Here is a 25,847-nt window from a genome sequence, read left to right on the forward strand (position 1 = left end):
TGCAACACACCTTGCAACAAACAATTCTATTAATCTGTCAATATACCAGAGAAACTCTTACACAAGTGCTCTAGACTAAGAGACATATGTAAGAACCTTCTGGCCAGGCATAGTGGCTCATGCCTGTAATCCCAGCACTTTGGGAGGCTGAAGCGGGTGGATCACCTGAGGTTGGGAGTTCAAGACCAGCCTGACCAACATGGAGAAACCCCATCTATACTGAAAATACAAAATTAGCTGGGCGTGGTGGTGCATGCCTATAATCCCAGCTACTTGGGAGGCTGAGGCAGGAGAATCGCTTGAATCCAGGAGGTGGAGGTGGCAGTGAGCCAGGATCGTGCCATTGCACTCCAGCCTGGGCAACAACAGCGAAACTCCATCTAAAGAAAATAAAAATTAAAAAAAAAGATATTCCAAGATTATTCCTAGAAGTATCCCCAAACTGGAAACAACTCAAATGTCCATAAATAGTAGAATAATTATTATGAATATTATGGCATATGAAGACTGGCATATAAGGATCAATTCTCTCTTTAAACTGCATATGTGCATTTTTATGTCTGTAAGACAGATCTCACAGTTTTTAAACAGTGTGTTATAAAAAATTTTATGTACAGCATCTTGCTGATAAATTTTAAATCTCTAGGAGGTGGAGACTTTTCTAGGAAAATAGAAAGTAAGTATCATTAATACTTGAAGGAGAAAATTGGCCAACTTTCAGTGAAAAATTGGATGCAGTAATTTTTAGAAATGCTAAAAATATTGCCTGGATTCCTCAGACAGGTTTTTTCAGACTCTCAAGCAGTAGGGTAATCCCCACGCTATATAAACAGTGTAAGAGCATAGACAATGACTGAAAGTTTTCCCATTTTATTTCACATAGCTAATAATATCCTTTAAAAAGTCCAGATGAGTATAGAGAAAATAAATCTTACATATTAATATATAGGTGCTAAATCCAAATTTAAAATAGCAAATTTCATGTGGTAGAAAATTATAAGACTAAAACACCATGAACAGTTAGGGTACATGTCAGGGAAGCAATAATATTTTACTATTTGGAAATGTGCTACTATAGGTATATGTATGTCACTTCTCATCTAAGAGTTGAATGAAATGTCTGAGTTCTCATTTTGGTTCTGGGAAGGCTTCAGAAGGGTTCTTCACAACAGGCTGATATACCTCTGAACCAAGCAGTCTCTTGGAGCCCACACTATACATCTAGAAATGTGTTCAAACCTTCTCATACCTGCTGGGACTAGCCCCTCCTTCTGTCCACCCCAGGATGTGGTGTGGATCCTGATTTTGGCAGGCTGGACCTGCCACAGATGGTGGTGGAGACCCACTGGCCAGCTCCATGACACACTTAGTCCTCATTTACCTAAAAGGAGGGAGAGCTCTGTGTGGTGAGACCAGGTTTTCAGATAAAGGCAATCTGGAATGAGGATTTCAAGATGTTTTGAGGTGTATCTCCCTATAAAAGTTAAGGCTGTAGCCATACGGAGGACACTATCATGAGGAGCCCTTCCTGAGGGCACTTCAGGGTTCAGGGACTTACATAAAACCATCCAGATGAGATTTTGTGGAAGCCTTGTGCTATGGGCCATTCATTGCCTGTGCCACCCCAGCGCCTGACTGGATGCCCATAACCTGACCATCTCTTTGAGGACCTACACTTTCCACTAGTGCTACTTTGGTCCTCTGTTAAACTCTTTCTCACTTAATAACTGTTTTCTAGTGATTTCAGATAAATAAACTGGGGGAGTGTTATCAGAGGAGGCTGAGAATCTGCTCTCACACCAGAGATAAGGCTGCAACTGAGCCTACACAAAGACCTTCTTCTGCTAAGAAAATGATATGCCTCTTCTCTAAGCCTGAGGCCTTTCAAGAGTATATCAAGCAAGTTTATGGTAGGGGGCTTAGCAGACCATACTGAGGTACTCTTTAAAAAAATGGTTAGTTCCGTCTTCATGAAGGTTATTTTTATTTCAAATTCATCACCATCCTGGACTGCTACCATCTTCCCCTGATCTAGACAAACCTCTGTGGTACATGAATCTTTATGACATCAGACTTTGGGATTTCTGTGGCCTCATCCACATCCCACAGGGTGAAAAGAAGAAGATGGTTTTCCAGAGAAGCCTTGTCTAATGCGGCTCTATGGTAATGCTGTGTGGCTTGTGCCACCTTCTAGCATTTGACCTACTAGACTGATATTTGGATGACATTAGTGAGAGTTTCCCACCAGCTAATGTTTCTTGGGCTCCTTTCCAGCCAAGGAGATTTGCATGATGCTGGACAGGGTTCAGGTGCGGTGGTTCATATCTGTAATCCAAGCAGTTTGGGAGGCTGAGGCGGGTGGATCACCTGAGGTCGGGAATTGGAGACCAGCCTGGCCAACGTGGTGAAACTGCATCTCTACTAAAAATACAAAATTAGCCGGTATGATAGTGGGTGCTCGCAGCTACTCAGGAGGTTGAGGCAGGAGAATCCCTTGAACCCGGGAGGCAGAGGTTGTGCCAAGCTGAGATTGCTCCACTGCACTCCAGCCTGAGCAATAGAGCAAGATCCTGTCTTTAAAAAAAAAAGGCTAATAATGAGAGAAATATAAGGTATATTACTGCTCATCGTGGTTGATTTCAGGAGCCTACAGTGGGTCATTATTTCACCACACGCTGCTGTTTTTTGGCTAGAGTGATCAGATCTCTGTTCCCAGAGAGGATAACATGTCCTAGTTCTCAGGGCTTTTATTAACTAATAAGGAATAATGTACCTTTTAAACATTGAAACCAGCTCTTAGCTGTTAGGAGATCTTGGTAAAGTAAATACAGTTTAACTATTTACCTTAGGTGATTAAAACCTGCTATAGACCTTTCCCATATCTCAATAGATAGAAGGTGAGCATCTTTTCCAAAAGGGTCTCAAATCTTTATTCATTCACTTTATTAGTGGTAGAGGGATTTTTTTTAGTGGTTAAGCACAGACCACCTAGATTAGAATCCAAACATCATACTTAACTATTTTTGTGACCTTGAGCAAGACATTTAACTATTCAATTTCTCAGTTTCCTCATCTTAAAAAATGAGGATAATAATAGGTAATGTCTCATATTGAGGATCAAATGAGTTAATATATGCATAATGCTTAGAACAGAGTCTGACATATAATTAAGTACAAGGTAGGTGTTTGCTACTTCTATTGTTATTATGCAATCACAGTTGACCTGTTCAGTTGCATAAAATTTATTAGGAGGCCATTTAGACATTAGTAAATAAAACAATCTTTTTGTATCTGTTTTTATGGCACTTCACTACACCCTGTCCCATTACAACCCAGATCCCAAACCCTGTCAATAAGAGAGAATATGATTTAGGTCTGTGTTAATACCCAGTCACCTCTGCACATATCTTTGAACTGAACTGATATAAAGTTAATTGAATGTAGTTATGTTTAGAGGAATTGTATTTAGCAGTTCCTCAATAGCAGTGAGTGAATAAATATGCTGGTTTTTTCTGCTTGTAATCTTTTATCTCTTTTCAGAAAGAATGTTATGAATGGATCAACACATGCTCTTGCCTCCTTTCTAATATCAAAGGCAGAAAAATTACATTATTGACATATGAAGAAATAGAGCAGCTACTTGAAGAGGTATTTGCCACATGTTAGCGTTGGTTATTATTCAGGTTATTCCTGTATTTCAGTAGATAAGGTTCACAGCTTTTTCCAATCAATGTTCTGAATCCTTGTTCATTTACCCTAACATATGAGAATTTTAGTTCTGATCAAGATCTTTGACAGCTCTTCTTCCCTCTAAGGAAGAGAATCATCCACTCGGCATTTTGCGTCATGTTTTTAGCAGGTGATTTTATAAAGGAAAGAATGGTTTTCAGGTAGAAGCTCCCTGCCACTTTGTGAGGCATATCCTCAGGTTCATCTGCTTCTGTGCTCACCCTTTTCCCTCCCCTCCAGTCTCAGTCTTTCCGTCCAAGGTTATTTCTTCCTTCGAGCACTTAATCCCATGTTCAGTGGCTTCTCTCTTTTGCCTCTTTAATGTCTTCTCTAATTGTTCCATTTTATCCATCTAAAACATAGTCATTTCTCCCATCCTCAAAAGTGTGTCCCTTGACCTTGTCTCCCTGCTGCTACTTTCTCTCTTTCCATTCCATCATAATCAATTTGTTTTAACTCTATAAGGTCACCTTATTGCCAGATCCAAGTATCTTCAATTCTGTATTTAACCTGGCTTCTCTGTAGCATTTGGCTCTCTTAACCATTCACTCCTTTTGCAACCTGTCTTCACAAGACAAAAGTGTCCTGGTTTTTCTCCTGCTTCTTTATTTCTTTTCACCCTTGTTTTAGACTTTCACCCTTGTCTGCCTCTTAAATGTTGATATTCTGTCCTTGGCTTGCTTTCACTTCTCATTTGTACACGCTACCTATTCCAGTGTTACCTTATTATCAGGGATTGAAGTATAATATTAGGTAAATCCTTTTTTTTTTTTTTTGAGACGGAGTCTTGCTCTGTAGCCCGGGCTGGAGTGCAGTGGCTGGATCTCAGCTCACTGCAAGCTCCGCCTCCCGGGTTTGCGCCGTTCTCCTGCCTCAGCCTCCTGAGTAGCTGGGACTACAGGCGCCCGCCACCTCGCCCGGCTAGTTTTTTGTATTTTTAGTAGAGACGGGGTTTCACCGTGTTAGCCAGGATGGTCTCGATCTCCTGACCTCGTGATCCGCCCGTCTCGGCCTCCCAAAGTGCTGGGATTACAGGCTTGAGCCACCGCGCCCGGCCGGTAAATCCTTATTAGGTAACCTATTATCTATACCTTATCATCAGGGATTGAAAAAAAAGAAGATGTAAAACAGGAAGAATAATGGCTTAGATAAAAGATTATTATTGAACATCATTAAAGGTAGAATTTAAAAAGCATCTCATATACTTCTCTATTTATATATCAGTACCTATCTTTTCTCGACTACAGGTTGGGAGTGTTTACCACCTGCTTACCAAGAATCTCAAATCAGTGAATATCATGTGCCATCACAAACTCAACTCTTGTTTGTATTTCAGCCTCTTTGAAGGTGTTCTCCTCCAGTAAATTCTGAAGAAACTCCCATTGTTATCAGAGTCATACTATATAGGTATGATCTGATGGCCTATATGTCAGTGTCTGGGGTCTGAGAAAGAAGGGGAAGGTTCTATGTACACATTTATGAAACTTTTTTTTTTTACATTTAAACACTGAAGAAACATCATCTTTCTAAATTATTCACTTTTAACAAATATTCATTTTAGTACGCTGTCCAGATCTTGGCCAGAATTATTGTGAAATAACCACTGAATGATTTTATCAAGATTATAAGTTGTAAATTATAGTATACTTTGAGAAACTTAATGAAGTACCGCGGACATGATCTTGGCATATCAGATCTAGGAAGAAATCCGAGAACTATACAGAATCAGAGACTTGAGAGCAGAAGGGAATTTAAAGGCGATTGGATTTAACCTTGCATGAGTCTGACAACAAACTTTGATTTTTTATTTTTCCATAGGTTACTGGGGTACAGGTAGTGTTTGGTTACATGAGTAAGTTCTTTAGTGGTGATTTCTGAGATTTTGGTGCGCCCATCACTCGAGCAGTATACACTGCACCCTATTTGTAGTCTTTTATCCCTTGCCCCCCTCCCACCCTTCTCCCCAAGTCCCCAAAGTACATTGTATCATTCTTATGCCTTTGCATCCTCATAGCTTAGCTCCCATGTATCAGTGAGAAGATATGGTGTTTGGTTTTCCATTCCTGAGCTACTTCACTTACAATAAGAGTCTTCGGTAGTCCCAGCTACTCAGGAGGCTGAGGCAGGAGAATCTCTTGAGCCCAGGAGGCGGAGGCTTCAGTGAGCTGAGATCATGCCACTGCACTCAGCCTGGGTGACAGAGTGAGACTCTGTCTCCTCCCCCCCCAAAAAAGATTCTCCAATCTCATCCAGGTCACTGCAAATGCTGTTAATTCATTCCTTTTCATGGCTGAGTAGCATTCCATCACACACACACACACACACACACACACACACACACACACACACATATATTTATAAAATATTACATATGTAATATATATAATATAACAATACATATTACATGTAATATGGTATATATAATATATATTATATATGGTGTGTATATTTATGTATATATGTGTGTGTGTATATGTGTGTGTGTGTGTATATATATCACAGTTTTTTATCCACTTGTTTGATGGGCATTTGGGTTGGTTCCATGATTTTGCAATTGTGAACTGTGCTGCTATAAACATGAGTGTGCAAGTATCTTTTTCCTATAATGACTTCTTTTTCTCTGAGTAGATACCCAGTAGTGGGATTGCTGGATCAAATTGTAGTTCCATTTTTAGTTCTTTAAGGAATCTCCACACTATTTTCCATAGCTGCTCTACTAGTTTACATTCCCACCAGCAGTGTAGAAGTGTTCCTTGATGACCGCATTCATGCCAACATCTACTGTTTTTTGATTTTTTGATTATGGCTATTCTTGCAGGAGTAAGGTGGCATTGCATTGTGGTTTTGATTTGCATTTCCCTGATTGTTAGTGATGTTGAGCTTTTTTTCAAATATTTGTTGGCCATTTGTATGTCTTCTTCTGAGAATTGTCTATTCATGTCCTTAGCCCACTTTTTGATGGGATTGTTTGTTTTATTTCTTGCTGATTTGTTTGAGTTTGTTTTAGATTCTGGATATTAGTCCTTTGTCAGATGTATAGAATGTGAAGATTTTCTCCTACTGTGTGGGTTGTCTGTTTACTCTGCTGACTGTTCCTTTTGCCATGCAAAAGCTCTTTAGTTTAATTAAGCCCCAGCTATTTATCTTTGTTTTTATTGCATTTGCTTTTGGGTTCTTGGTCATGAAATCTTTGCCTAAGTCAATGTCTAGAAGGGTTTTTCCAATGTTACGTCTAGAATTTTTATAGTTTCAGGCCTTAGATTTAAGTCCTTAATCTATCTTGAGTTGATTTTTGTGTAAGATGAGAGATGAGGATCCAGTTTCATTCTCCTACATGTGGCTAGCCATTTATCCCAGCACCATTTATTGAAAAGGGTGTCCTTTCCCCACTTTATGTTTTTGTTTGCTTTGTTGAAGATCAGTTGGCTATAAGTATTTGGGTTTATTTCTGGGTTCTCTATTCTGCTCCATTGGTCTATGTGCTTATTTTTATACCAGTACCATGCTGTTTTGGTGACTATGGCCTTATGGTATAGTTTGAAATCAGGTAGTGCAATGCCTCCAGATTTGTTCCTTTTGCTTAGTCTTGCTTTGGCTATGTGGGTTCTTTTTTGGTTCCATATGAATTTTAGAATTTTTTTTTTTTTCTGATTCTGTGAAGAATGATAGTGGTATTTTGATGGGATTGCATTGAATTTGTAGATTGCTTTTGGCAGTATGGCTATTTTCACAATATTGATTCTATCCATCCATGAGCATGGGATGTGTTTCCATTTGTTTGTGTCATCTATGATTTTTTTCAGCAGTGTTTGTAATTTTCCTTTTAGAGGTCTTTTGCCTCCTTGGTTAGGTATATTCCTAAGTATTTTTTTATTTTTGCAGCTATTGTAAAGGGGTTGAGTTCTTGATCTGACTCTCCGCTTGGTTGCTGTTAGTGTAGAGAAGAGCTACTGATTTGTGTACATTAATCTTGTATCCAGAAACTTTGCTGAATTCTTTTATCAGTTGTGGGAGCTTTCTGGAGAGTCTTTAGGGTTTTTTAGGTAAATTATGATATCGTCAGCAAATAGTGACAGTTTGACTTCCTCTTTACCAGTTTGGATGTCCTTTATTTCTTTCTCTTATCTGATTGCTCTGGCTAGTACTTCCAGTACTATATTGAAGAGGAGTGGTGAGAGTGGGTAGGTATCCTTGTCTCATTCCAGTTCTCAGAGAGAATGCTTTCAACTTTCCCCATCCAGTATTATGTTGGCTGTGGATTTGTCATAGATGGCTTTTAATACATTGAGTTATGTCCCTTGTTTGCTGATTTTGCTGAGAGTTTAAAGGTTTAAAGGATGCTGGATTTTGTCAAATGCTTTTTCTGCATCTATTGAAATGATCATATGATTTTTGTTTTTAATTCTGTTTATGTGGTATATCACATTTATTGAATTGTGTATGTTAAACCATCCCTGCATCCCTGCTATGTAATCCACGTGATCACAGTGGATTATCTTTTTGATATGTTGTTGGATTCAGTTAGCTAGTATTTTGTTAAGGATTTTAATGTCTGTGTTCATCAGGGATGTCAGTCTGTAGTTTTCTTTTTTGGTTATATCCTTTCCTGGTTTTGGTATTAGGGTGATTCTGGCTTCATAGAATGAATTAGGGAGGGTTCCCTTTTTCTATATCTTGTGGAATAGTGTCAAAAGGATTGGTATCAATTCTTTGAATGTCTGGTAAAATTCTGCTGTGAATCCTTCTGGTCCTGGACTTTTTTGTTGTCGTTAATTTTTAAATTACCATTTTAATCTTGCTGCTCGTTATTGGTCTGTTCAGGGTATCTAATTATTCCTGAGTTAAGCTTGGAGGGTTGTATGTTTCCAGGAATTTATCCATCTCTTCTAGATTTTCTAGTTTATGTGCATAAAAGTGTTCATAGTTGCCTTGAATAATCTTTTGTATTTCAGTGGAGTCAGTTGTAGTATCTCCTGTTTCGTTTCTTAGTTAGATTATTTGGATTTTTTCTTTTCTTTTCTTGGTTAATCTTGCTAATAGTCTATCAACTTTATTTATCCTTTCAAAGAACCAGCTTTTTGTTTCATTTATCTTTTGTATTTTTTTTTGTTTGTTTATTTCAATTTCATTTACTTCTACTCTGATCTTGGTTATTTCCTTTCTTCTGCTGGGTTGGGGTTTGGTTTGTTCTTGTTTCTATAGTTCCTTGAGGTGTGACCTTAGAATGTCGGTTTGTACTCTTTCTGTCTTTTTGATATAGGCATTTAATGCTATGAACTTTCCTCTTAGCACAGCCTTTGCTGTATCCCATAGGTTTTGATAGGTAGTGTCATTATTGTTGTTCAGTTCAAAGAATTTTTAATTTCCATCTTGATTTTGTTTTTGGCCGAATGATCATTCAGGGGCAGGTTATTTAGTGTCCGTGTATTTGCATGATTTTGAAGGTTCCTTTTGGAGTTGATTTCCAATTTTATTCCACTGTAGTCTGAGAGAGTACTAAATTTATGAAGGCTCATCTAGTGGCCTATCACATTGTCTATCTTGGAGAAAGTTCTGTGCACTGTTGAATAGAATGTGTATTCTGTGGTTGTTGGGTAAAATGTTTTGTATATATCTGCTAAGCCCATTTGTTCCAAGGTATAGTTTAAATCCATTGTTTCTTTGTTGACTTTTTGTCTTGATGACCTGTCTAGTGCTGTCAGTGGAGTATTGAAGTCCCCCACTATTATTGTGTTGCTGTCTATCTCATTTCTTAGGTCTATTAGTAATTGTTTTATATATTTGGGAGCTCCAGTGTTAGATGCATATATTTTAGGATTGTGATATTTTCTTGTTGGACAAGGCCTTTACCATTATATAACGTCCATCTTTGTCTCTTTTAACTGCTATTGATTTAAAGTTTGTTTTGTCTGATTCAAGAATAGCTACCCCTGCTCGCTTTTGGTGTCTGTTTGTATGAAATGCCTTTTCCCACCTTTTTATTTCAGTTTATGTGAGTCCTTATGTGTTAGGTGAGTCTCCTGAAGGCAGCAGATAGTTGGTTGGTGAGTTCTTATCCATTCAGCAGTTCTGTATCTTTTAAGTGGAGCATTTAAGCCATTTACATTCAATGTTAGTATTGAGATGTGAGATACCATTCCATTCATCATGCTATTTGTTGCCTGTGTGCCTTTGTTTTTTGTTTCTGCTTTTTAAATTTTTTTGGTTGTCTAAGTCCTGTGTGATTTATGCTTTAAAGAGGTTCTGTTTTGATGTGTTTCCAGGATTTGCTTCAAGATTTAGAGCTCTTTTTAGCAGTTCTTGTAGTGGTGGCTTGGGAGTGGTGAATTCTCTCAGCATTTGTTTATCTGGAAAAGACTGTATCTTCATATATGACTGTACCTTCATATATGATGCTTAGTTTTGCTGGATACAAAATTCTTGGCTGATAATTGTTTTGTTTGAGGAGGCTGAAGATAGGGCCCCAATCCCTTCTAGCTTGTAGGGTTTCTGCTGAGAAAATTGCTGTTAATCTGATAGGTTTTCCTTTATAGGGTACCTGATGCTTTTGTCTCACAACTGTTAAGATTCTTTCCTTCATCTTAACTTTAGATAACCTGAAGACAATGGCCTAGGCGATGATTTTTTTGTGCTGAATTTCCCAGGTGTTCTTTATGCTTCTTGTTTTTGCTTGTCTAGGTCTCTAGCAAGGCTGGGGAAGTTCTCCTCAATTATTCCCCCAAATATGTTTTCCAAACTTTTAGATTTCTCTTCTTTCTCAGGAACATCAATTATTCTTAGGTTTGGTCATTTAACATAATCCCAGACTTCTTGGAGGCTTTGTTCATATTTTCTTTTTATTTTTTCTTTGTCTTTGTTGGATTGGGTTAATTCAAAGACCTTGTCTTCAAACTCTGAATTTCTTTCTTCTACTTGTTCAATTCTATTGCTAAGACTTTCCCGAGCATTTTGCAGTACTGTAAGTGTGCCCAATTTCCCTGAAGTTTTGCTTGCTTTTTCTTTATGGTATTTATTTCCTTGAATATTTCTCCCTTCGCTTCTTGTGTCATTTTTTGGATTTCCTTTCATTGGGCTTTGCCTTTCTCTGGTGCCTGCCTGATTAGCTTAATAACTAATCTCCTGAATTCTTTTTCATGTAAATCAGGGATTTCTTCTTGGTGTGGAACCATTGCTGGTGAGCTAGTGTGATTTTTTGGGTGTGTTAAAGAACCTTGTTTTGCCATATTACCAGAGTTGGTTTTCTGGTTCCTTCTCATTTGGGTAGGCTCTGTCAGAGGGAAGGTATGGGGCTGAAGTCTTTTGTTCAGATTATTTAGTCCCATGGGGTTTTCCCTTGATGTGCTACTCTCCCCCTTTTCCTATGGACGTGGCTTCCTATGAACTGAGCTGCAGTGATTGTTATCTCTCTTCTTGGTCTAGCCACCCAGCAAGGCTACCTGGCTCTGGGCTGGTCCTGGGGGTTGTCTGCACAGAGTCCTGTGATGTGAACTGTCTATGGCTTCCCCAGCCGTGGATACCAGCACCTGTTCTAGTGGAGGTGGCGGCGTGGGTGAAACAGTTTGTGAGGGTTCTTAGCTTTGGTGGTTTAATGTTGTGTTTTTGTGCTGGTTGGTCTCCTGCCAGGAGGTGGCACTTTCCAGAGAGCATCAGCTGTGATAGTATGGAGAGGAACCGGTGGTGGGCAGAGCCCCAGAACTCCCAAGAGTATATGTCTTCACATACCCTACCCACCTTTTGTCTTCAGCTACCAGGTGGGGGCAGGGCTAGGTGTGGTCTGAGCTCAGATTATTCTTGGGCAGGTCTTGCTGTGTCTGCTGTGGGGCATGGGGGTGAGTTTCCCAGGTCAGTAGAGTTATGTACGTAGGAGGATTATGGCTGCCTCTGCTGAGTCATGCAGGTTGTCAGGGAAGTAGGGGAAAGTCAGCAGTCACAGATCTCACCCAGCCTCCACACAATCTGAAGGGCAGGTCTTATTCTCACCATGCCCCCACTAACAGCCCTGAGGCTGTTTCCAGGCAGTGGGCAAGCAGGGCTTGAGAACTTGTCCCATGTTACCTGCCTCTCAGCAAAAGAAAAGGGTTTTGGTTCTTCTTCCACCTGTGGAGTCTGCATGCTGGATTCACACCCTCCCCTGAGTTCTGGCCAGGAGGCACCTTGCCCTATTCAAATTGTTACAAAGTTCAGCTGGAGACTTCCTTCTCCCTGTGGCGTTTTCCCCTGCACCTCTGGCCGCCCTCTGAAGGGTCCCTTGGTGCCAGGCAGGAATGGCCTGCTTGGGGACCCAGTGAGCTCCCAGCGCCTTTCCTGCTGCTTCCTCTACTCCTGTATTTTGCTCAGCTCTCTAAATTGACTCAGTTCCAGGTAAGGTTGGAAACTTCTCTTGCAAACTAGATCTTCGGTTTTCCCAGTGGGGGTGTGTTTGGGAGCAGAGGGTCTCCCCTTCCCACTTCTACAGTTTCAGCACTCACAGTATTTGGGGTGTCTCCTGGGTCCTACAGGAGCAGTCTACTCCCTTTGGAGGGTCTGTAGGTCCTCTTGGGACTCCTGCTTTGTTGTTGCAGTCATTCTGGAGCTAAAATTTCTGATGCGAGCCTCCACACACTGCTCTGTCCATCTGAGTCAGAGCTACAATCTAGTCCTACCTCCCATCCACCATGATGATCTTCTCTTTTATCTGATGATGAATCTTAATATAATATCCATACTTAATCATTATGCCTAAGTTTGAATATCTGAAGTGACAGAGAACTACTTTCAGAAAGACTCCATTCATTTTTGGTGAGCGCTGAGTATTAGAACATTAATTCTTTTATTGAACTAAATGTAATGTCTCCTTGTAGCTTTAGCTTTTTCTACCTACTGGTCCTAGTTCAGTCTTTTGTGGTTAATATGAACAGGGCTGATTTGTCTTCCATATTATAATATTTCCAACGTTTGAAAACAACTGTATTCAACCTAAGTCTATTTTTTGATTTTCTGTTCTTTTCTATTGATCTGTCTATTAATGGGTCATTACCACAATATCTTAATTATTGAGGCTTTATGATACATTTTCTTTTTTCTTTTTTTTTTTGACTTTTATTTTAAGTTCAGGGGTACATGTGCAGGTTTGTCACAAAGGTAAACTTGTGTCATGGAGGTTTGTTGTACAGATTATTTCATCACCTCGGTATTAAGCCTAGTACCCTTCAGTTGTTTTTCTTGATCCTCTCCCTTTGCCCACCCTCCACCATCCTAAAGGCCCCAGTACGTGTTGTTCCCCTTTATGTGTCCATGTGGTCTCATCATTTAGCTTAAAAGGGAAAACATGTAGTATTTGGTTTTCTCTTCCTGTGTTAGTTTGCTAAGGATAATGGCCTCTAGCTCCATCCATGTCCCTGCAAAGGACATGATCTCATTCTTTTTATGGCTGCATTGTATTCCATGGTGTATATGTACTGCATTCTCTTTATCCAGTCTATCATTGATGGATATTTAGGTTAATTCCGTGTCATTGCTGTTGTGAATAGTGCTGCAATGAACATGTGCATGCATGTGTCTTTACGATAGAATGATTTATATTCCTTCCCGTATATACTTAGTAATGGGATTGCTAGGTCAAATGGCATTTCTGTCTTTGGATCTTTGAAGAGTCGCCACACTGTCTTCCACCATGGCTGAACTAATTTACACTCCCACCGACAGTGTATAAGTGATCCTTTCTCTCCACAACCTTGCCAGCATCTGTTATTTTTTGACTTTGTAATAGTTGCCATTCTGACTGGTGTTAGATGGTATCTCATTATGGTTTTGATTTGTATTTCTCTAATGATCAGTGATGTTGAGGTTTTTCTCATATGATTGTTGGCCACATTTATGTCTTTTGAAAAGTGTCTGTTCATGTTCTTTGCCCACTTTTTTTTATGGGTTGTTTTTTGCTTGTAAATTTAAGTTCCTCGTAGATGTTGGATATTAGACCTTTGTCAGATACATAGTTTGCAAAAATTTTCTCCCACTCTGTAGGTTGTCTGTTTACTCTATGGATAGTTTCTTTTATTGTCCAGAAGCTCTTTAATTTAATTAGATCCCATTTGTCAATGTTTGCTTCTGTTGCAATTGTTTTTGGCATCTTCATTGTGAAATCTTTTCCCATTTCTATGTCCAGAATGGTATTGCCTAGGTTGTCTTCCAGGGTTTTTATAGTTTTGGGTTTTACATTTAAGCCTTTAATCCCATCTTCGCTAATTTTTGTATATGGCATAAGGAAGGGTTCTGGTTTCAATTTTCTCCATATGGCTATCCAGTTATCCCAGCACCATTTATTGAATAGGGAATTCTTTCCCTATTGCTTGTTTTTGTCAGCTTTGTTGAAGATCAGATGGTTTGTCAGTGTGAAGTCTTATTTCTAGGTATTGGTGTGTGTGTCTGTTCTTGTATCATACCAAGCTGTTTTGGTTACTGTAGCCCTGTACTATACTTTGAAGTTGGGTAGTGTAATGCCTTCAGCTTTGGTCTTTTTTCTTAGGATTGCCTTGCTATTCAGGCTTCTTCTTGATTCCATATGAATTTTAAAATAGTTTTTTCTAGTTCTGTGAAGAATGTCAATGGTAGTTTGATAGGAATAACATTGAATCTATAAATTGCCCTTGACAGTATGGCCATTTTAACGATATTGATTCCTCCTATTTATGAGTATGGAATGTTTTTCCATTTGTGTCATCTGTGATTTCTTTGAGCAGTGGTTTGTAGTTCTCCTTTTAGAGATATTTCACCTCCCTAGTTAGCTATATTCCTTAGGTATTTTATTCCTTTTGAGGCAATTGTGAATGGGAGTTTGTTTGTGATTTGGCTCTCGGCTTGACTGTTGTTGATGTATACGAATGCTAGTGATTTTTGCACGTTGATTTTGTATCCTGAGATTTGCTGAAGTTGTTTATCAGCTTAAGAAGCTTTTGGGATGAGACAATTAGGTTTTCTGGATATAGGATCATGTCATCTGCAAACAGGGATGGTTTGACTTTCTTATGATACATTTTCATATCTGGTAGGACCAGCTCTCTTCGTGGATCTTTTTCAGACAGTTCATTGCTATTCTTGCTACTTATTCTTCCATTTATTTATTTATTTAGTTATTTATTTATTTATTCTTTAGAGACGGGATCTTGATGTTGCCTAGGCTGGTCTCAAACTCCTGGGCTTAAGTGATCCTCCTGCCTCAGCCTCCAGAGTAGCTGGGACTATGGTGTGCACCACTGCACCTGGCTATTTTTCTATATAACTTTATAATCTAGTTCTTAAAAATATGACTTTTTAAAACCAGTATAATATTAAATTTATATATTAACTTAGAGCAGACATGTTTATGATGCTGAATTGTCTTATCCAAGAATATGGAATATAGGATGTCTACTTTTATGCCTGTCAATCATGTCTTACTTGTTTGCATTTTGTACATTTATTAGGTGTATGCCTGAGTATTTTATTTTTTGCTATTTTAAATGAGACATTCTTTTCCATTATATCTTCTAACTAGTAACTATGTGTATATATAATATATATAATTAATTTCTGTATTTTAATTTAATTTAATTTTGTTTTATATTTTGAGATTGGATCATACTCTGTCACCCAGGCTGGAGTTCAGTGGTCTAGTCATGGCTCACTGCAGCCTTGACCTCCTGTGCTCAAGCAATTCTTCCACCTCAGCCTCCTGAGTAGGTAGGATTATAGGTGCATGACACCATGCCTGGCTAATTTTTAAATTTTCATAGAGACAGGGTCTTGCTATGTTGCCTAGGCTGGCTTGAATTCCTAGGCTCAAGTGATCCTCCTGCCTCAGCCTCCCAAAGTGCTGGGATTACAGATGTTCACCACCATTCTTGTTTTAATTTTATATGCTGTGACTTTACTAAATTCTCATATTGTGTTTTTTTCTCCTCCTCCTCCTGCTGCTCCTCCTCTTACTGTTTTTAGTAGTTTTTCAGTGGATTCTTTGGGGTTTTCTAAATACTTAATCAAATCACCTACAAATAGGGATAGTTTTACCTCTTTCTTTTCAATCTGATAGATACTTCTAGTTGCTTTTTCTTGTTTAATTGTATTGAGTAATTCTTCCAATTCAATATTAAATAGTAGTGGAAATAACAAGCATCCTTTTCTTGCTTCTGACTTTAGCAGGAATGCCTTTAGTGATTTACCTCTAAGAAATATGCTGGCATTGGAGCTGATTTGTAAGTTAATTTGTTTGTTCTTTCTTCAGAAGTCTCAGATATCCACCTTGGGTTATTTTTCTTCTGCCTTAACCTTTAGAATTTTCTTTAGTGAAGATCTCCTGGTGGCAAACTCAGTTTTCATTTGTCTGAAAATGCCTTTATTTCACCCTCATTTTTTTGCTGGGTATGCTATTAATTCTAGGATGGTATTCTTTTATCTCAGCACATCATTATTATTTTTACTGTTTTCTGGTTTTTGTTGTTACTGAACTGACCATTGAGAATCCAACTGTCTGTTTCTTTGAAGTTAATTCATCTCTTCTCTCTGACTGTTTTTAAGATCATCTTTTTGTCTTTGCTCAGATTAATGTGGAGATGGATTTTCTTTTCTTTTAAAATTTTGCTTGGGATTCTCTTGATTTCCTGAATCTTTAGTTTGGTATCTTTTGTTAGATCTGGAAAATTCTCAGTCATCGTCTATTCAAATATTGCCTCTACTGCATTTGCTGTCTTTTTTTTTTTTTTTAATTATACTTTAAGTTCTAGGGTACATGAGCACAACGTGCAGGTTTGTTACATATGTATACTTGTGCCATGTTGGTGTGCTGCACCCATCAACTCTGCTCTCTTCTTTCCTTCTAGAACTCTAAATGAACGTGTGTTGGAATCAATCCCCCATGTCTCTTAACCTTCTTCCATATTCTCTATCTCTCTATTTCTCTGCATTGCATCCTGAATAATTTTTCTGGCTTACCATCCAGTTCACTAATTTGCCCTCCAATTGAATTTCATCTGCCATTAAACCTTTCTGTTGAGTTTTACAGTTAAATTGCTGAAGTCCTATTTGATTCTTTTTCAGGTCTGAGCATTTTTGTAATCTTTCTCTCTCTGCTCATATTTTCACTCTCTTCTTTCTTTAAATAGGTTAAATATAACTTTTGTAGTCTTTTTGATAATTCTAGTATATGATATAGCTGTAAAAGAATGTTTATTACAGCATAGTATAATAGCAAAATACTAGAAACAATATGAATATTGATCAGTAGGAGATTAGCTAAATACAATATGGTACATTGAAATGATGGAGTTCTATGAGATGAAGTAGATGTTTAAGTAGTTAAATAAATATAATCCATGATATATTATTGAGAAAAGCAGATTATAGAATATAAGTTATATTATCTTATTTATATTAAAATGTTTATAGGTGCAAAAAGCATTCTAGAAGAATATTCAGCAAACTGATAGAAATTATTAACTCTTTGAGCGTTAAGATTCTTAATTCCTCTGTAGTGTTCAAATATTTTACAGCAAAAATATTACCAAGAAAAAAGTATTTTCGTTTTGTAAAAATATCCTAATACATTGTGACTATTTTTCTATACTATATACATATTTCTATAGCATAATTTAACATTGCTATAAAGTATTTTGTTATATGGCTTACACCATAATTTATTTATGCATTTTCCTGTTGTGGGCATTGAGCTTATTGCTAGCTTTTGCTTTTATAAATATTGGTGCTGTAAACATCCAGAGGATGGTTTTAAATCTCTATGAGTAGACTCCTTTGAGGTGTTCAACACTGATGACTCCTTCTTTCTTCTCTTTTGGCTTTCCTCGTGGCCTCTCATATTTCAGAGGCTACTTCTGGCTGCCTTTTCAGGCTCCTCTTTCTTCCCTAGCATATTTTATTTTTTTTCAGAGGTTTGAAAATCTATTATTGTTTTCCTTGAGTATAGGCTTTGATTTCATCTGATTTTTTTTGAGGCAGCAATTTCCTATTTATTTTAATTGACAAATAAAAATTGTGTATTTTCATTGTGTACAACATGATGTTTTGAAGTATGTATACAATGTGGAGTGGCCAAATTATTTTTCTAAAAATAACAGCTTTATTGAGATACAATTCATGTAATATGTACAATTCAGTAATAGTTTGTAGTATATTCACAAAATTGTGCAGTGATAATCACTATTCAATTCCAGAACATTTTTGTCATTCCCAAAAAGAAAATCCATACTGATTAACAGTCACTCCCATTTCCTCTTTCTTCTCAGGCCCTGGAAACACTACACATTTTCTGGCTCTATGGATTTGCCTATTCTGGACATCTCATGTAAATGGAATTATACAATATGTGGCCTTTTGTGCTTATTTCTTTTTTTTTTTTGAGACGGAGTCTCGCTCTGTCGCCCAGGCTGGAGTGCAGTGGCCCGATCCCAGCTCACTGCAAGCTCCACCTCCCGGGTTTACGCCATTCTCCTGCCTCAGCCTCCCGAGTAGCTGGGACTACAGGCGCCCGCCACCTCACCCGGCTAGTTTTTTGTATTTTTTTAGTAGAGACGGGGTTTCACTGTATTAGCCAGGATGATCTCGATCTCCTGACCTTGTGATCCACCCGTCTCGGCCTCCCAAAGCGCTGGGATTACAGGCTTGAGCCACCGCACCTGGCCCTTTTGTGCTTATTTCACTTAGCATAGTGTTTTCAAAGGTCAGCCACATTGTTGCCTGCATCAGAACATCATTCCTTTTATTTTTCCCAATAGGTTTTTGGGAAGCAGGTCATAGTTGGTTACATGAGTAAGTTCTTTAGTGATAATTTCTCAGATTTTGGTGCACCCATCACCCAAGCAGTGTACACTGTACCCAATGTGTAGTCTTTTATCCCTCCTCACCTCCCACCCTTTTCCCCTGAATCCTGAAGTCCATTGTATCATTCTTATGGCTCTGTGTTCTCATAGCTTAGCTCCCACTTATGAGTGAGAACATACAATATTTGGTTTTCCATTCCTGAGTTACTTCACTTAGAATAACAGTCTCCAAATGCCATTATTTAATTCCTTTTCATGGCTGAGTGGTATTCCATGGTGTATATATACCACATTTTCTTTATTCACTCATTGATTGATGGGCATTTGGGTTGGTTCCATATTTTTGCAATTGTGAATTGTGCTGCTATAAACATGCGTGTACAATCATCTTTTTCATATAATGACTGCTTTTTCTCTGGATAGATACCCAGGAGTGGGATTGCTGGATCGAATGGTACATCTATTTTTAGTTCTTTAAGGAATCGCCACACTGTTTTCCATAGATCCCTAGCACTTTATGTAACTGGGTTACTGTCTGATTCTCTGGCTACCTCACAAGTTTGCCTTTAGGATACAATTTACTTTCTTGGCTTTAATTAAATGCAGATAACTGTCAGATCTCTATTTTTAGCCCAAATTCTTTCATCTTAAACTCCAGTTCCATATATTCAGCTACTTGCTGGATATTTTCTCTTGGATATCTCAATGGTACCTCAAACCCTCACAGCCTAATCTGAACTCATCTCTCTCTCCAAACCTGTTTATCTAGTTTTGTTCATTGTCTCTGTGAATGGCATTGTCATCTCTCTAGTGGTCTAAATTATAAACTGTCATTTAAGATGTACCTTTTCCCTAACCATCCCGTGTCCATCCAGTCAATCACTCGGACTTACCTCTTAAATATCTCTTAAATCTTCCTTTTCCTTCTCTTCATTCCAGCAACTGCTATTTTGTTCACGCTCCTTTTCTCTTCCTCTCCTTCCCTTTCTTCCTCTTCTTTAAAGCTAGTCTCCTGTTGCTAGAATGATTGTTTTGAAATGCAAAGCAAATCAATCAATTTATTAGAGCCTCATTGCCTTCAGGATAAGAGCCAATCATCTCCCTGGCTTGACAGTCTCGCCCTTTCTCTATGATTGCACTCCTGTTCATTTGTCTCCCAGTTTTTGTCCTATTGAACTAGGCTCTCTCAGAACCAATCATGTACATACAACATCCTCTGCCCAGAGCTCCTTCTTTTCCTTCCCCATCCTTCAAGAAAAAACTCAAACATTATCTCCTTCAGGAAACCTTCCTGACCAACTCCCTCTTTTACCCAGTCCCCTACCTTGTCTAAATCAGGTGCTCCTACTATGTGACTATATGCATTCATTGTATATTCTTGTCCATGAAATTATAAGTTTCTTAAGGACAGGGACTATTTTTATCAACCTTTGTATCCTTGTCACTAGCACAGTACCCAGTTGCAGGATTAGTGCTCATTAAATATTTTTGAACAAATAATTGCTAATATTTATATACATCCTTTAATCATCATACTGTTTCATCTCACAGGAGGCTGTAAAAGAATTCATTGAGCCTGAAATAGATGAGTCTCTTCAAGAGGATGAAGAAGAAAGTAAGGAGGATAGGAAACTTCAGGAGGAAAATAGAGAGAAAGCAGAAGAAGTAAGATTATTTGGTATTTGTTTTTCCTCCTATATACATACATACATATATGTTTTAGAGACAGAGTCTTGCTCTGTCACCCAGGTTGGAGTGCTGTGGTGTCATCATAGCTCTCTGTAACCTCGAACTCTGGGGCTCAAATGATCCTCCTACCTCAGCCTCTTGAGTAGCTAGGACTACAGTCATGCACCACCATGCCTAGCTAATTTTTAAAATTTTTAAAATAGAGATGGGATATTGCTATGTTGCCCAGGCTGGTCTTGAACTCCTGGTCTCAAGTGATCGTCTTACCTCGGCCTCCTAAAGTGCTGGTATTACAGATATGAGCCACCATGCCTGGACCCTTTATATATATATTATATATATATAGTGGGGGAAATTATATATATAGAGAGAGACACACACACAGTGGAGAATAGAAGTAGGTGGTCTGGAGTGAACTCTTCAGTTTCCTTCTTTTTCTCATATAGATTTAGCCAAACCTGCAGAAATATTTATCTTTGTCACTTTATTTTCAGAGGAAGGGATGTTCCTTTTCCCTTCTAAATCCAGCCATTTTCCATTAGCCTCATTTATACCTACATTACCATTAACTACACAACCTACCTCTCATTCTGGTGCTATTTTTTTAGCCCTTCATTGCCACATTTTTCAGATAACACTTTGAAACTCCATATTTCCACTTCTTCAGCTCCCATTCTGAGCTGCCTTTTGCCCTCCTCCCAGGCCCATCACCAGACCTCTCCTCCCTTCACCCTGTCTTAACCCCTGCAGGGGCATTTGTAGTAATAAAAGCCCTTCCTGGGACATTTGTAATAATAATACAAGGATTACCAAAAATTGAGTGCCTGTCATGAGTGATATACTTTGCACATATTATCTCTTATCTATGCAACACAACTTCAAGGTATATATTATTGCCCCCATTTTACAGATAAGAAAACTGAAGCTCAGAGAGGTTGACTGACTTACCCAAAATCATATAGCTGTAAGTGGCAGAACCAATATTCAAACCCAGTTAAGTCTGGCACAAGAGTCCTTGCTAATTCTTAGATTGACTACTACTGTCTTTGGCTTCTAAAACTCATGATTGCCTAATACTCTCTACGATGTCTTAATTTACTTCTCTGATGTGTTTCTTCTCTGTATATAGTTTAAGTGTTGGCATGACTCCAGGCTCTGAACTAGGTCTTCTACTCACTGCACAGGCAGGACAACAGAACAAAAATATTATGTAACACCTAAGCCTATTTCAATCATCATTTTCTGTTTTCTTTCTGGTAAAGTGTTTGGTATATAGAAGGCACAGAATAAATGGAAATTGTCAGAGGTGTCTTAACTAGAATGACTCCATCTTGAATAAAGTCCAGATAAAGCAAAACCTACTGGGTTAATTTCCCAGGAAATTGGACACTCTTAATCACAAGATGTTTATGGTTGAGGAATTGAGTCAATGGAAAAAGGCATTCTCAGTTTAAAAATGCGTTTCACTTTAAAGATAGTGGTACTGTTACAGGAAAGGGGTCACGATTCAGACCCAGGAGAGGGTTCTTGGATCTTGCACAAGAAAGAATTCAGGGCAAGTTTGCAGTCCAAAGTGAAAGCAAGTTTATTAAGAAAGTAAAAGAATAAAAGAACAGCTACTCCACAGACAGAGTAGACTTAAGGGCTGCTGGTTGCCCATTTTCTTAATGATATCCTGAACAAGGGGTGGATTATTCATGCCTCCCCTTTTTAGACCATATAGGGTAACTTCCTGACATTGTCATGGCATTTGTAAACTGTCATGGCGCTGATAGGAGTATAGCAGTGAGGACGACCAGAGGTCACTCTCGTGGCCATTGTGGTTTTGGTGGGTTTTGGCCCGCTTCTTTACTGCAACCTGTTTTATCAGCAAGGTCTTTATGACCTGTATTTTGTGCTGACCTTTTATCTCATCCTATGACTTAGAAGCATCTGGGGAGGCAGCCCAGTAGGTTTTAGCCTCATGGTACCCAGCTGCTCTTTAAGATGGAGTTTTTCTGGTTCATACGTCTCTGATAGTACACTCATAAATTATTGCTGAAATCAACAGTTACATTAAAGAATAACAATGCTAATAGCCTGTCACAAGCTGATCACCAGGCTTTATAATAAAGTACACTATTCCTAGCCTTAATCTCCTATATAAGCAAGCATTATATTTATGTAAGGGCATTTCTCCTCTTGCTTTCTGAGGATACCCTCCTCTGTAATAGAGTAATTTCTAATAAACTGCTTTTGCTTTACTATACTCTGTGAGTCACCCTGAATTTTATCCTGTGTGAGATCAAAGAACCTGCTCTTGGGGTCTGGGATAAGACCCCTTTTCTGTTGACAAAACCATTGCTGCTGCTACTACTACTACTACTACTACTACTACTACTGCTGCTGCTACCTGTAGACTTAGTTCAGCCCCTTTCCTCTCTATTTTACAGCACCTGTTCAGCCTTTAAATATCATTTTCTCTGTTAGTAATTCCTGAAGTACCTAGGAAGAATGCATGACCCTTTTCTGGGTGCGCACAGCCTTTGGAACACACTTTTATGCTAACAGTAATCATGTTATACCATAATTATTCATTTTATTATATATCTCTCCTACAGTACTGTCAGTTCCTGGAAGCTGGAAGAAATCCTCTTTGTTTTTCCCATAGTTATATCCCGTTGTCCACACTCCCCATCCCACCAGTTTTTCACAGCGTTTGCTATGTGAAAGTCTTCAAAAATGCTTGTTGTGTGATTAAAGCAAATGAAAAATGTAAGCTTCCAACATGGTGCCAGGAAACTTGCTGGTGTGCCACTGTGTTACCCACCAGCTTGCTAACAGGTCTGCGGGTTTCTGTGTTCTAGCAACCTTCAACATCTACAGAGGAGGAAAAACTAATTCGATTCATTGGAGAAGATGAAAATGTTCATTCCAAACCTCTATTTGAAACAGATGTGTTGTCTTCCTGGGTATGTATCTGAAACCCAACTAGGGAATTCAACACTATTTAACATTGCACAAACATGATATGGTGCTAACATCACTTTTAGCTACTCCAAGGGGACCAGGGGTTCCTAAGTTATGTATTTTAGAGATATTTTTCTTCCAACATAATTCCTGGAAAACTCATATTTTCACCTTAACTTTACAAAAGCTTCTCATTCTCATCTTTAAACCTCTTTTTTTTGAGACAGAGTTTTGCTCTTCCTCCCGGGTTCAAGAGATTCTCCTGTCTCAGTCTGCGGAGTAGCTGGGATTACAGGTGCCTGCCACCATGCCCAGCTAATTTTTGTATTTTTAGTAGGGATGGGGTTTCACCATGTTGGCCAGGCTGGTCTCGAACTCCCGAATTCATCAGGTGATCCACCCACCTCAGCCTCCCAAAGTGCTGGGATTACAGACGTGAGCCATTGCACCCGGCCTAAACCCCATTTTAACATCAGTATTTCATCTCTTTCCTTAGTTTAACAATCTCTTGGTCAGTATTTGACTGATTTTTAAACATTCATTTAGTAGACTTTGTTGAGAGCTGTGATAATAAGCACATACTCCTAAGGACAATAATTGTCGGGAAACTGGAAACTTAGAGACAGTAGCTGTGGAAACTCAGCAAGAAAGCAGGTTTAAACTGTCTCCACAGAAGTTTGGTTGTAGGACCATGGTAGATTTCAGTCAGCCATTGATCAGTATCTCACTCTCTACAGAGCACTGTGACTTTAGGAGTTTATGGATGGGCTTTATCCCACTAATTCCCTGAGGTGGTGGTAACATTTTGAGTGTATGTTGACATTGTACATTTTCTTGGATTGGAGGATCAACAGATTTTGTCAAATTTCTCCATGCTAAAGTTAAGAACCATTTCATTATGAGGGGTGTGTGAGCCATAGGCTCTTGGCCCCCTAAAGGTTTGCTGAAAAATCACTGGTGTGAGGCAAATTGATTAATAGGAGAAAAGGCATATAAATTTGTTTAACATGTATACACGAGACCCTTCGGAATGAAGATCCAGTTTCCCAGTGAGTTATGGAAGCTCATATACCATCCTGGGGCCACAGTAAAGAATACAGACTGAGTATGGCTAGAAACAGGTTACCTTGGTGAATCAGGTTAGTGACAAGATTGGTTGAGAGAGAGAGAAAAGGAAGAAGCTTGGCTGGCAAAGGTGGCCTTGTTATGTAGATGAAGCATCCCTCAGAGAGAAGAGATAATAATGTTTATTTTTAGATTTCAAAAGGCATCAGACTCTCACTCTCTCCTGGGTCCTGGAAAGGCATAGAAAGGGGAAGGGGTGGTGACTGCTTTAATGGAAATTCTCTACAGATGCAAATTTTTCCCACAAAAGACAGCTTTGCAAGGCCACTTTTGTTTCCTGGCCAGGCAGTGGCTATTTCAAAATACGTCAAATAAATATATTTTGGGGGCAATATATTTTAATTTCCTTCAGCACATTCTCCCAAAGTGGTGCCTTGGGAGACATCAGAGAACTTTGAACAAGTTTTAAAAATAATACATCACTATGTTGGTCACTAAGACTGTGAGGCAAATATGTAAGAGGGAGCACTGGGAATGGAATACAATGTCATGAGATTTTTTTTTTTTTCTTTTTCTTTTTTGAGATAGAGTCTCGCACTGTCACCCGGGCTGGAGTGCAATGGTGCGATCTCAGCTCACTGCAACCTCTGCCTCCCAAGTTCAAGCAATTCTCCTGCCTCAGCCTCCTGCGTAGCTGGGATAACAGGTGCCCACCACCATGCCTGGCTAATTTTTTGTATTTTTAGTAGCAACGGGGTTTCATTATGTTGGTCAGGCTGGTCTTGAACTCCTGACCTTGTGATCCTCCTGCTTTGGCCTCCCAAAATGCTGGGATTACAGGTGTGAGCCACCACACCCGGCCGAGATTTTTTAAAAAGGGAGACAAAGACAACGGATAGCAGCTTTTTATCTGCTAACCCCCACCAGTCCCAGCTACAAGCCCTCCTGCCTCAGACTTGGCTTTCCTAAAGTTAGAACTCTGGTATGCCGTCCAGGCTAGGCCCTGAAGCCAGGCAGGAAGCAGTCAGGAAACTAGGAGCGTGCAGCCTGGGAAAAAACTGAGGAGCATCACACGTCTTTGATAGTGCGAGGTCCATTGCTCCCAGGTACTGCCATTCTGTGTGATACTGGCAGTGCCATATAGATAGCCCAGGTAAAGAGAACATGGACCAGTAAGGTCATCTCTAAGCTTTTGAAAATTTGCTGCTGCTACTATAGATCACTAAAAACCAAACTGTCTAGGTTCTGATTAACCAAAAAATCTGGAGAGAGGACTGAAATGCCACATCCAGATGTACAAGTACTTGCAAGTTCCTGGAAGCCAAGAAGAGTCACGTTCTTCCTGTGGAATGGTGGCTGGAGTACTGCACAAGTAGAAAGGCATCATGTGACTTCCCAGTGGGTCCTTCCTGCCCATTGCACAGACACAATCAATTATCTGGGAAAACAGCATTGCAGTAAAGAAAGAGTTTAGTTGACACGAAGCTGGCCACACCATGTAGGAGATGGAGTTACTACTCAGATCAATCTTCTTGAAGGCTCAAAGGGTAGGTTTTTTCCAAGATAGTTTGGTAGGCAGGAGGCCAGGGTGTGGCTGTTGCTTACTGGTTGGGGATGCGATCATGGGGT

At 39.1% G+C, this 25,847-nt stretch overlaps 1 protein-coding gene across 5 annotated transcripts in view; it reads left to right on the plus strand.

The window, feature by feature from the left end:
• The window catches only part of LOC105484506 (axonemal dynein light chain domain containing 1), a 192,775-nt gene that overhangs the window by 138,859 nt on the left and 28,069 nt on the right, over window positions 1-25,847 (plus strand). For all 5 annotated transcript variants that reach the window (XM_071076277.1, XM_011746195.2, XM_011746192.2 and 2 more), the window contains 3 exons: window positions 3,541-3,648; window positions 20,067-20,180; window positions 23,051-23,155. In XM_071076277.1, the coding sequence (XP_070932378.1) occupies window positions 3,541-3,648; window positions 20,067-20,180; window positions 23,051-23,155 (327 nt within the window). The remainder of the gene's footprint in view (window positions 1-3,540; window positions 3,649-20,066; window positions 20,181-23,050; window positions 23,156-25,847) is intronic.

This window comes from Macaca nemestrina, chromosome 1 (assembly GCF_043159975.1).
Source record: "Macaca nemestrina isolate mMacNem1 chromosome 1, mMacNem.hap1, whole genome shotgun sequence".
In the NCBI taxonomy this organism is placed as follows: Eukaryota; Metazoa; Chordata; class Mammalia; order Primates; family Cercopithecidae; genus Macaca; species Macaca nemestrina.